The sequence below is a fragment of the Lissotriton vulgaris genome, chromosome 2_1 (genome assembly GCF_964263255.1).
Source record: "Lissotriton vulgaris chromosome 2_1, aLisVul1.2, whole genome shotgun sequence".
NCBI classification, from domain to species: Eukaryota; Metazoa; Chordata; class Amphibia; order Caudata; family Salamandridae; genus Lissotriton; species Lissotriton vulgaris.
In genome coordinates this window covers 359,721,356-359,735,008 of record NC_141687.1, presented here as the reverse complement: position 1 = coordinate 359,735,008, position 13,653 = coordinate 359,721,356, and the positions used below count along the sequence as shown (strand labels likewise).

The 13,653-nt window shown below is 45.7% G+C and overlaps 1 protein-coding gene across 1 annotated transcript in view; it reads right to left on the bottom strand.

Annotated features, from left to right (window-relative positions):
- Positions 1-13,653, bottom strand: part of SDF2 (stromal cell derived factor 2) — an 82,909-nt gene that overhangs the window by 58,297 nt on the left and 10,959 nt on the right. Inside the window, exon 2 of the mRNA XM_086955157.1 lies at positions 9,863-10,059. Coding sequence (XP_086811283.1) covers positions 9,863-10,059 — 197 coding nt within the window. The remainder of the gene's footprint in view (positions 1-9,862; positions 10,060-13,653) is intronic.

The window sequence follows — 13,653 nt, the reverse complement described above, 5'->3', positions numbered from 1 at the left end:
GTAATTCTTTATCAAGAAAGACTTTATCAAGATCAATTAAACGAGCATTACACAGCGATCGAAGGATCGCGAAAGTCTCGTAACGAGGGGTCGGGGAAGCGGGACAGTCTTAGGAGGACAGTTGGCACACCACGTACTCGGCGCACAGTTCTCAATCCTCGAACTGGGGGTACGGGTGCTGGCGATGGAACTTGCTGTCCTACTCACTTCTGGTTCAAGACGTTCGTGAGGGTAGCGTCGATGGTCCAGCCGGACCAGAGAGTTCGTCAAGCCGCGACGAGGTCAGCAGGGCTTGGGCAGGAGTACTCCGTCGTACTCGTAAGTAGATGGGGACGCGACAGCGTCAGCAGGGCTCCGATGGTTCAGTTCCGTAGGTTCTAGGATGAGCCGCGACGACGTCAGCAGGGCCCCGATGGTTCAGTTCCGTAGGTTCTAGGATGAGCCGCGACGACGTCAGCAGGGCTCGGCGGGTCAGAGTCTGTTCTCTTCGAAGTCAGCCGCGATCAGATCAGCAGGGCTTTCTCGTCCAGGATACAACTGCCAATTAGGTGGAAGGCAGGCTGTCTTATAGTCGTCAAGCTCTTTGATGTCCGGACCCTCATAGGCAGGAGGCCGGAGGTCCGAGGGCCAGGTGCCTGATCGTCTGGCGGGTTGGTTCTTTTATGCTTTGGACCATGCGCCCATGGAATCCCAGACGCCCATCAGGACTTGGAGCCAGCTCACTAGGGGGCCCAAGGTGCAATCGAAACTAGCCCCCGGGGATAGTTCAGAGGTGTGAGGGGAACCAGTTCCTCGGAAGGAGGCCGGAGGTGTGATGGAAGTCTTGGTTTCGGGTACTTGATGAGTCATTCACCCCCCGGGTGGATCTGGGCGCGCCGGACGCACAGGCTTAGCGGCAGTCAGGAGCGGCCAGGGCTGCCGAGAGGAAAGAAGGCGGCCGGCCGGGGTGGCCAAACATGGAGTCTGATGGTCACGTGCACGGGTGCAGGCACGCGGTCTGGGGATCGTCTCAGGTCCAGTGTAGGAGGATTATGTACAGTTCTGGGTGGACGGGAATCAGTTCCACCCGTAGATCTGGGGTTGCGGAGATCAGCGAGGACCACGCCACGAGGCCGGGTCCAACAACGCCGACGACTTAATACTGTACACAAGCGATCCAGAGACAGCAATCCCTAGGGTGGAGGAGTGCATGAGTGAGTCTGGGTCCATATCCGGGTTTCTTGTCAATAAGACAAGACAGAGGTGATGTGTTGGAATTTAGAGTGGCCAGGAAGAATAAGTGAAGAACTGAGATACTTCGGGATCTTTGTAGTAAAGGAATTAGATAAGATACCGGAGCTCAATTTAAACAGGGTGGCGAAGGAGATCGATAGTCTCTTCAGTAGATGGAGGAACCTCCCCCTGACTATTTACGGAAAAACAACTTGGTAAAGATGGTATTCTGCCCAAGCTGACATACTTTTTCTCCTCTGTCCCATTAACATTCCATAATAAAAGTTTAATGAAGATCCAGAGTAAGATTGGGAGCTTCATTTGGGGCAATAAGGGAGTCCGCCTGGCGTGGAAAAAACCAAGACGCAGGTTAAAATAAGGCGGGTTAGCCCTACCCGATGTTAGGCTATATGCTGCAGCTTTTCAGTTTAAAAGTATACGGATGCTTCTGGTTAAACCGGGCGAGTCTGCCTGGGGGAGGCTGCTGGGTGAAATGGTGCGAGTAGAAGGGGGTGGAGACGGCGAGGCCTTTCTGTACAAGCTCGGCTCGCCCAGATTTTTCAAGCGGGTGCGCCTGAAGGTACTGAGGGCAGCCTTGGAGTTATGGTATAGACTTAGAAGGTGCTGGGGCATTGGGTACTATTCTGACAACGCCCTGGTTTGGGATGGCCCGGGAACGCCGGACTGCCTACAGGACAGTTTGGCATCGCCGATAAGGAGGGCAGGCATCACAGTCTGGTCTGAACTGTTAGACCCCGGGGGGATACATCCATGGGAGTACCTGAGGGCAAAGATCGGGCCAGGGCTCTCAAGATTCAAATATATACAGCTAACATCTTGGTATGAGGCAGCAAAGGGGGAGATCAGAGGGAATAGAGAGATCAAAGCTTCGTGGCAATCCATCCTCCCAATGAATAAAGATGTCTCTGTCTGGTATAACAGTCTGTTGGAGATGGAGGATCACGAGATACCCCCCCTTAGCGTCAGTATGGGTGGGAACCCCCCTCAGGCAGTCAATAGAGTCATTGTACGAGCCATCCCTATTGAACCTGTACAAATATGTTAAGCCTGCCTGTTAAAAGAAACATCATTTTTTGTGATAAATAGACTCTATTACACACCAGCGAAAATCGCAAAGTTCGCCCCAGATCCAGCTCCCAAATGCCCTAGATGTGGGACACCTCTCGCAGGCGACCTACACATATTCTTTGAGTGTCCAACTCTTGCAAAATTTTGGACTGAGGTGGGGGACAACATTCGAGACATTTTGAACACCAACATAGTGATCAACATGCTATTGGTGTTTTTCGGAGACGATGGCGGTCTCAGTCAAACCCTCCCCCAGAAGGTCAGAGGGTTATTACTTTATTTGATCTTGCTGGCCAGAAGGGAGGTGTGCAGGAAGTGGAGGGACCCTTTACCGCCGCAAAGAGAGGATTGGTTTAAAGCTGCAATTTTCTATGGCCCGCTTAGACTATGATGGTGCGGAGGACAAGACAATAAACATCTGGCACCCCTTTGTGAACTGGGACAAGAATCTAAGTCTAACTTAATATAAATGGTCATATGATTACACCAGGGTCCCATACAAAGATGGGGATCGGTCGGACGACCCAAGCGAGTGCGGTAAGCCGTGGGGCCCACATATTATGAAGGCGGCTTCATAAGACCCGCAGAGGCTTGAAAGGTGAGATGAGGACTTAAAAAAAACAAAAAAAACAAATACACTTGAGAGGGTATGGTTATGAATTAAATCCGAAAACAGCTGAAATTCTCAAGTTAAGTATGGTTAGGTTTTCAATCCAGAACTTGCATATGAAATACAATATTTTTGACCTCGTAATATTTATACCAATAATAAATACACCTACAAGTGCAATGTAATTCAAACAGAACATACACTGAAACCAATAAATAATATACTATTTATAGGCATCTCTTTCATGGTGTTACGTGTAAATCGATCCATAATCTCATCTTTAAGCTTATTTACAACATTTGTAATAGCATCGGTCACATCAAGGGTGAGGTAATGAGCATTGCTTTTGGTGTGCGAGTTAAGGTGAGCATGGCTTATTTACGTTATGTATTACTGTCCTAATCATAACTTCCGAATTTTAATCGTTTTTCGCTTTTAAATTGGCAACCATAACTAGCAAATTATACTTTCTATTTTGAAAATGCCCATATGACAGACTACTGGTTAATGAATTTGGAAGGGTAGCTGCACTCTTTTTAATGAGTATGTTGAGGCGTTTGTTCGGTATGTGTGCTGTGCTGGTATGTAGCCTGCAAACTATGAAGTATAAAGTGTATTTGGCCTGGTTGAGAACCAGGACACCAGTACGCACTACTCAATTTGAATTTGAACGCTAGTACATTTATTTTGAATTTTCACAAAAAATCAGCTTAGATCAGCATTACATTCATATTCATGTTTCATTTGTTGCAAAGCAAGTTATTTGTCAACATATACATTGCTATCTTTGAGCATATACCATACATTTCAATATCAATACATTTTATCTACACCCAATGCATTTCGGGGCGCGAGCCCCTTCGTCAGGGGTCTGTATGTAGAGAAAAGAAAAAGAAAAAGAAAAGGAATCTTATTACTATTGATGCACTAATATATAGGAAAATAGATCTCTGTACTATGTATATTTCTTACCGCAGGTTAAGTAGAATCAATTATAGGTTGCAGTAACCCAATTGGATATTGAAATAGCCTGGACGAAAGAAAAGAGGGGGGGGAGCTAAGTATGAGCATAGTAGGTTAATTAAATCGGTGATTTATGCAAAAACCTCTGTATGAAAATTCATGTTACCTGTGTGCTTTACTGTATCAAGTCTGAAAAATAGGAATAAGGGGAAGAAGGGGGTTAGGGGTGAGAATGGTGAAGTGTGTATGTTGTTATCTCTTGATAAGCGTGAAGCTGATTTAACTTAGTATTACAAAATATGCATCTATCCTCACCTTATTTATGTTGACTTTAGAACTGGAGCCTATATGGAAATGCAAAAATTTCCGTCAGTAATGCCAAAAGCAAATATGCGATTAGTTCTGACTCCATTAGTATTGAAGTTTACCTGTGAGTCCTGCCTGATGAACGTCGGACTCAGCAAGTGCTCGAAAATGAGGGTAGATCTGCCGAAAAAACAGCAATATTTCTTAGGGTGCTGGCCAGCGTACGGTCTGTTTAAAAAATAATATGGGTAATTGTGAAGGAATCCTTACCGGAGCGGAGTGCTCTGTAATCCCGTCGCGGCGTTTTTTCGAGTGCTAGCGTGAGGACGCTTAGTCCTTCTTTTAGTATGGTGATCGCTATCTGTGTAGCTATCAACAACGGACTCCTGCTAGCTTCTAATCTAGCCGTGATATTAATGTCACGGATATTAGCTCTTGGTGTCTTAGTGAATGCACTGTGGGGTTACTAAATTATGAGAACGCATGTGTAGTGATAAGTCGGCTATTTGTAGGGATAAATTGTGGTAACGGCCGCCATCTTGAAGTGGTGAGTCTGTTAATTAAACTTAATGTGTTGACAAATGTAATGTCTATTAGCAGCTTTGTTAGTCGAGTGAAAGCTCAAGCGTTATTAGTGTAAATATTTTCAAAGTGATTGGAACTTTGGAGATAAAGTGAAATAAAACCGGGGGGGGGGGGGGGGGGAAGGAAGGGGGGAAGGGGGGAAGAGGGGGGGAAAAATTGTAGGTTTAAAGGACACGGTTTATGGCAGGACTTTGGCGAGTCATGAATGTCAGATCCTATGACAACTTTATATTTATATCGCATGAATCTCAATATACAATCTCTACTATCGATTTGTATTACAATTTTTTGTGAATACTCCTGCCTATTTCCATTCTATTATTGGTATTCATTAAAAATCCTAGGCTGTTCTGTACATTAATTTTGGCACAGGGACTTATTGTATAGTGTGAAATATTGTTGATAATGAGGTATTAGATATATTTTGTTGGAGCGTGGTTATAGCTTAGGAACATTTATTATGGAGTAACACATTTGTGTGACTGTCTAGTTATCCATATCTAATTTGTTCTGCGGTGTGTGTTAAGTTCGGACTCTTGGTTGATGAAGGGGCAGAATCATGGGGATTGTGTGGTTTTCAATGGTCTGCGGTCTTATAGGGTGTTTATTCCTATAGAAAACATATGAGATCTAATTTGTCATTCAATCCATTCGGGATAAGAGTTTGAAGCCTACGGATCCAGAATGTTTCTCTTTGGATTAGAACTTTGGCGTTGTCTATTCCCAACCTTTGGGGAACCATTTCAATTATTTGGAATCTTAATTGGGCGATGGAATGCCCTGTTTCGATCCAATGTTTTGCCAGGGGTGCAGTCAGATTCTTGTTGCGGATGCGGCTTTTGTGTTCCGTCAACCTTATTTTCAATTTTCTGTTTTCTGTCTGTTTTTCCGACATATATCAATCCGCACGGACATTTTATCGAGTACACCACATGCTCAGAGTTGCAGTTCGTCGTGTGCCTTAGTTGTATCTTTTCTCCCGTACGCGGATGAAGCAAGATGTCTCCTTGTATGACGTTGTTGCAATTTTTGCAATTGTAGCACTTTTGGGTTCCTTTGTAGGTTCTTTTCACTGTCATGTCATCACTGATAGATGTATTCAGTAGTTCTTTTAGATTCTGTGATCTTTTGTACGCGAATAGAGGTTTGTCATGAAAGAGTGTTTCAAAATCTTTTTCAGCTGTTATGATTTCCCATCTTTTAATGATAATCCTTTGTACGTCTTTTGACGCAGATGAGTATTTTGAAACGAATACCATCCTTTTACTGTCTGTTTTAATCTTTTTTTGTAATAGATTCTTCCTGGGTATATTTTTGACTTTTTCCAAATGTCCTTCTAGCAGTTTATCGGGGTATCCCCTGTCCAGGTATCTTTGCCTTTGTTGCTCTAGACTTTTTGTACATTCCGTGTCATTTGACGATATTCTTTTGATCCTCATGAATTGAGAAATTGGGAGGTTGTTTATTAAGTTGGCTGGATGAAAGCTCTCATAAAGTAGTGCCGTGTTTCTATCCGTTTCTTTTTTAAACAGTCTGGTTTGGATTGACCCATTTTGTAGTTCAACAAGAACATCCAGAAAGGGAAGTGCTGTGTCACTGATACTGTGAGTGAATTGTATTTGTGAGTTGGCCAAGTTTAGGCTCTTGATATTCTGTAGTAATTCTGTGGGTGTGTGTTTCCATATGATGAATATGTCGTCTATGTAGCGCTTATAGTAGACTATCCCAGCTTGCCATGTAGGGTCTTCCAGTATATAGTCTAGTTCGAATTTCGCCATAAAGATGTTCGCATAGACGCAGGCTCCTGGGAATCCCATAGCCGTACCTGTTTGTTGAATGTAGAAATCTTCTTTCCATACGAAATAACTGGGCAGAAGACAGAATTCTAGTAGTTGCAGTATGAGGTATTTCAATTCATCCGATATCTCTGATCTCAATAATGCCCATTCCATCGCCTCTAGCCCTTGTTTGTGGGGAATTGATGTGTATAGTGAGGTAACATCAATGGAGCATAGTATCCACTTCTCATTGTCAGCCATTGTGATTTCTGTCAGACTCCTCAGGAAGTCTGATGTGTCTTCTATGTATGTAACCCATTTTTGCATGAATGGTTGCATATGTGCATCAATAAAGATGCCTAGATTTTCGAAGATCGAAGAACATCCTGAAACGATTGGTCTGAAGGGGGGGTCACTCAAACTTTTGTGGACTTTCGGTAGAAAGTATATTTTTGGTCTTCGTGGAAAAGTTTGCCGAAGGTATCGTTTCGTAGAGTTATCAATCCAGTTGAATTCCTCCGCTTTATCCAGGATGTCGTCTAGATTTTGGGATATGTTCATAGTTGAAAGAACTACTGAATAAATCTATCAGTGATGACATGACAGTGAAAAGAACCTACAAAGGAACCCAAAAGTGCTACAATTGCAAAAATTGCAACAACGTCATACAAGGAGACATCTTGCTTCATCCGCGTACGGGAGAAAAGATACAACTAAGGCACACGACGAACTGCAACTCTGAGCATGTGGTGTACTCGATAAAATGTCCGTGCGGATTGATATATGTCGGAAAAACAGACAGAAAATTGAAAATAAGGTTGACGGAACACAAAAGCCGCATCCGCAACAAGAATCTGACTGCACCCCTGGCAAAACATTGGATCGAAACAGGGCATTCCATCGCCCAATTAAGATTCCAAATAATTGAAATGGTTCCCCAAAGGTTGGGAATAGACAACGCCAAAGTTCTAATCCAAAGAGAAACATTCTGGATCCGTAGGCTTCAAACTCTTATCCCGAATGGATTGAATGACAAATTAGATCTCATATGTTTTCTATAGGAATAAACACCCTATAAGACCGCAGACCATTGAAAACCACACAATCCCCATGATTCTGCCCCTTCATCAACCAAGAGTCCGAACTTACCACACACACACCGCAGAACAAATTAGATATGGATAACTAGACAGTCACACAAATGTGTTACTCCATAATAAATGTTCCTAAGCTATAACCACGCTCCAACAAAATATATCTAATACCTCATTATCAACAATATTTCACACTATACAATAAGTCCCTGTGCCAAAATTAATGTACAGAACAGCCTAGGATTTTTAATGAATACCAATAATAGAATGGAAATAGGCAGGAGTATTCACAAAAAATTGTAATACAAATCGATAGTAGAGATTGTATATTGAGATTCATGCGATATAAATATAAAGTTGTCATAGGATCTGACATTCATGACTCGCCAAAGTCCTGCCATAAACCGTGTCCTTTAAACCTACAATTTTTTCCCCCCTCTTCCCCCCCTTCCCCCACTTCCTCCCCCCCCCCCCTCCCCGGTTTTATTTCACTTTATCTCCAAAGTTCCAATCACTTTGATAATATTTACACTAATAACGCTTGAGCTTTCACTCGACTAACAAAGCTGCTAATAGACATTACATTTGTCAACACATTAAGTTTAATTAACAGACTCACCACTTCAAGATGGCGGCCGTTACCACAATTTATCCCTACAAATAGCCGACTTATCACTACACATGCGTTCTCATAATTTAGTAACCCCACAGTGCATTCACTAAGACACCAAGAGCTAATATCCGTGACATTAATATCACGGCTAGATTAGAAGCTAGCGGGAGTCCGTTGTTGATAGCTACACAGATAGCGATCACCATACTAAAAGAAGGACTAAGCGTCCTCACGCTAGCACTCGAAAAAACGCCGCGACGGGATTACAGAGCACTCCGCTCCGGTAAGGATTCCTTCACAATTACCCATATTATTTTTTAAACAGACCGTACGCTGGCCAGCACCCTAAGAAATATTGCTGTTTTTTCGGCAGATCTACCCTCATTTTCGAGCACTTGCTGAGTCCGACGTTCATCAGGCAGGACTCACAGGTAAACTTCAATACTAATGGAGTCAGAACTAATCGCATATTTGCTTTTGGCATTACTGACGGAAATTTTTGCATTTCCATATAGGCTCCAGTTCTAAAGTCAACATAAATAAGGTGAGGATAGGTGCATATATTGTAATACTAAGTTAAATCAGCTTCACGCTTATCAAGAGATAACAACATACACCCCCTTCACCATTCTCACCCCTAACCCCCTTCTTCCCCTTATTCCTATTTTTCAGACTTGATACAGTAAAGCACACAGGTAACATGAATTTTCATACAGAGGTTTTTGCATAAATCACCGATTTAATCAACCTACTATGCTCATACTTAGCTCCCCCCCCTCTTTTCTTTCGTCCAGGCTATTTCAATATCCAATGGGGTTACTGCAACCTATAATTGATTCTACTTAACCTGCGGTAAGAAATATACATAGTACAGAGATCTATTTTCCTATATATTAGTGCATCAATAGTAATAAGATTCCTTTTCTTTTTCTTTTCTCTACATACAGACCCCTGACGAAGGGGCTCGCGCCCCGAAATGCATTGGGTGTAGATAAAATGTATTGATATTGAAATGTATGGTATATGCTCAAAGATAGCAATGTATATGTTGACAAATAACTTGCTTTGCAACAAATGAAACATGAATATGAATGTAATGCTGATCTAAGCTGATTTTTTGTGAAAATTCAAAATAAATGTACTAGCGTTCAAATTCAAATTGAGTAGTGCGTACTGGTGTCCTGGTTCTCAACCAGGCCAAATACACAGACTACTGGTTAAAGCACAATCCGATGTGCAAAATCTCCATCCTAAAGGCATCCCAAAGGCTCCCAGAAGAACGTTAAGGGTCGTCTTGGGAAGTAAGGTACTGGAAGGTGAATTTCACATCTCCCACAAACAGAAATATCTGGAAATATGAAACACCGTGTATTGCTTACAAATGTACTAATAATGAAAGGGAGGTGTTTCTCCGTAATTTGTCGTACCACACATATTTCTGCTGGCATTGGTTTCTTGAGATAAGGCATCGCAGCTGTGTTAGGTGAGATGCGTGTTGGAAACTTATGGCTACTATGGTGAAACAGAATCGGTACAATGTTTCTTCATTACAAAACAGCGGTATGCTCGCTCTGTTGAGAGACACGGAGCCCAGCCCAGGCCTCCTGCTCACCTGGTTGCCAGAGAGCGGTGACGTGAAATGGTGACTGTGCAGGTTCCGCCCGGTGTTGACGTGCGTGATTCGGATGACCTGTCCGCATCGGATGGCTGTTCCTCTCCCGCACACGGTGTCCATCTTCCCTCTGATTCTCCAGTAACTGTTGCCATCGTCCACAGAGGTCACTCCGGTAACCGACTGCTGCCCGCTGCCTGAAGAGAGCAAAAGTCAAACCTAAGCTTCTTTTGGTTCGTTATTTACTACCCGCCAATTTAGTGATGTCAACTTACCATACATTAACAATGATATATTAACAAGCATTTACAATGCAACAGTCTCTTCCTTTGCAACCTTTGCAAAAGTTAGAGCTAACTTATGTGTTGTTTTTGAAAACAGATAAATAAATGGCATTGTCATTTACAATGTCAATAGCTTAATATCTTGTAATTGCGAGACCTATTGCATTTGCACCCACACACACACACAGCCACACACACACACACAGCCACACACACACACATAGCCACACATACAGCGCCACACACACACATACAGCGCCAGACACACACACAGCGCCAGACACACACACAGCGCCACGCACATACACACACAGAGCGACACACACAGTGTCACACACACACACAGCGCCCCACACACACACACAGCGCCACACACGCAGAGCGCCACACACGCAGAGCGCCACACACACACAAAGCGCCACACACACACAAAGCACCACACACAAAGCGCCACACACACACACAACAAAGCGCCACACACACACACAACAAAGCGCCACACACACACACACACAGAGTGCCACACACACAGAGTGCCACACACACACAGAGTGCCACACACACAGAGTGCCACACACACACACACACAGAGTGCCACACACACACACACACACACACACACACACAGAGCGCCACACACACACACAGAGCGCCACACATACACACACACAGAGCGTCACACACACACACAGAGTGCCACACACACACAGAGCGCCACACACACACACACACACACACACACCCCCAGAGCGCCACACACACACACAGAGCGCCACACACACATCAACTATGCCGGACACACGCTCGACCCAATCTTCACCTCCAGCAAGCACATCTCCTTCAATCACACCACAGCTCTCCATTGGACTGACCACAGCTCCGTTCACTTCAACAACAAAAAGACTACGACCCACAACCACCCACAACCAATTCCCCGGAGAAACTGGAACAAAATTACCACCGACCAGCTCTTCACATCGCTTCACCAAAAACCTCCTACCAAATCATCGGACCCAAACCAAGCAGCCACCAACCTCACACAATGGATCACCCACAGCGCTGAAGAATAAGCACCCTTGAAAAACCATCAAATCAAGCAAGGTAGCAAAAAAGCCCCCTGGTTCAATGATGACTTTAAGAAATCCAAGAAGATCTGTCACACCCTCGAGAAAGCCTGGCGAAAAGACCCAACCACCGACAACCTGGCCACCTTCAAGAACGCCACCCGCAAACACCACCAACTGATCCGATCCACCAAGAAATCAGCATTCAAGGATCGACTCGACAACAACGCCCACAACAGCAAGGAACTATTCAACATAGTCAAAGAGTTCACCAACCCCACCCACCGCCGGCACCAACGACATCACTCCCTCCCAAGACCTCTGCGACTCTCTAGCCTCGTTCTTCCACAACAGAATCGCTGACATACATAACAGCTTTGGAGACCAGTCCACCCCACCCACCTCCGAACTAAAACCCCCCTCCAACAACCTTTGCGCCTGGAACCCAATCACCACTGAAGACACCATCCGCCTGATGAACTCCATCCACTCAGGATCGCCAACCGACCCATGTCCCCACCACATTTTCAACAAAGCAGACTCCATTATCGCACCCCATCTCCGAGACGTCATCAACTGCTCCCTCAACTCCGCTACCTTCCCGAAAAGCTGGAAACATGCCGAACTCAGCGCCCTCTTGAAGAAACCCACAGCAGACCCCACTGAACTTAAGAACTACCGCCCCATTTTGCTCCGCCCATTCCCTGCCAAAGTCATTGAGAAAGCTGTCAACAGTCAGCTCGCCGCCTTCCTAGAATCCAACAAATCCCTCGACCCTTCACAGTCCGGCTTGCGAGCCAAACACAGCACCGAGACCGCCCTCATCGCAGCAACAGACGACATTCGAACTCTACGGAGAAACAGCTGCCCTCATCCTACTTGACCTCTCCGCAGCCTTCGACACATTCTGTCATAGCACCCTTATACAACGCCTTAGCAACGTCGGAATACAAGGAAAAGCATTGGACTGGATCATCTTGTTCCTCGCTGGAAGAACCCAGAGAATACGCCTCCCCCTTTTAGATCAGAGGCCACCGTAATCGTCTGCGGCGTACCACAAGGATCATCACTCAGTCCCACCCTCTTCAACGTATACATGAGTCCCCTCGCATCCATCGCGCGCCAACACAACCTCAACATCTTCTCCTACGCAGACGACACCCAGCTGATCCTTTCCCTCACCAAAGACCCAAACACCGCCAAAACCAACCTACACGAAGGGATGAAATAAGTAGCCGAGTGGATGAAGAACAGCCGTTTAAAACTGAACTCGGACAAAACGGAAGTCCTCATCTTAGGATCATCCCCCTCCGCCTGGGACGACTCATGGTGGCCACCGGCCCTGGGAAACGCACCCATACCAACGGACCACGCACGCAACCTGGGCTTCATCCTTGACTCCTCCCTCTCGCTGACCAGACAAATCAACGCCGTCTCATCATCATGCTTCAACATCCTACGTATGCTCAAAAAAATCTTCAGTTGGATCCCCACCGAAACAAGAAAGACGGTCACCCATGCACTGGTCACAAGCCGACTGGACTACGGAAACACGCTTTACGCCGGAACCACAGCCAAACCAGAAAAAACTCCAACGCATCCAAAACGCCTCAGCCAGACTCATCCTAGACATCCCCCGCCAAACTCACATTTCCGGTCACCTGAAAGACCTCCACTGGCTCCCCGTCAACAAGAGAATAACGTTCCGTCTCCTCACTTACGCACACAAAGCCCTCTACGAACTAGGACCCGAATACCTCAACACGCGGCGCCTGTCCTTTTACACCCCCACCCGCCAACTACGATCGTCCAATCAAGCCCTCGCCACAATTCCACGCATCCAAATATCCACCATGGGGGGGGGGTTGGGGGGGAGGAGATCCTTCTACTTAGCGGCCAAGACCTGGAATTCTCCCCCCACCTACCTCCGCCTTACACAGAACCACCTCTCCTTCAGAAAACAACTAAAAACTTGGATATTCGATAAGTAAAGTACCCCCCCCTCCCTCAAGCGCCTTGAGACCCTCTGGGTGAGTAGTGCGCTATACAAATTTTAAACCACACACACAGCGCCATACACAGAGCGCCACACACACACACCCACAGAGCCCCACACACACACCCACAGAGCCACACACACACACCCACAGAGCCACACACACACACCCACAGAGCCACACGCACACACACCCACAGAGCCACACGCACACACCCACAGAGCCACACGCACACACGCACACACCCACAGAGCCACACACAGCAGCGCCACAGACACACACACAGCGCCACAGAGCCACACACACACAGCGCCACACAGCGCCACACACACACAGCGCCACACACACACAGCGCCACACACACACAGCGCCACACACACACAGCGCCACACACACACAGCGCCACACACACACACAACAGCGCCACACACACACACAACAGCGCC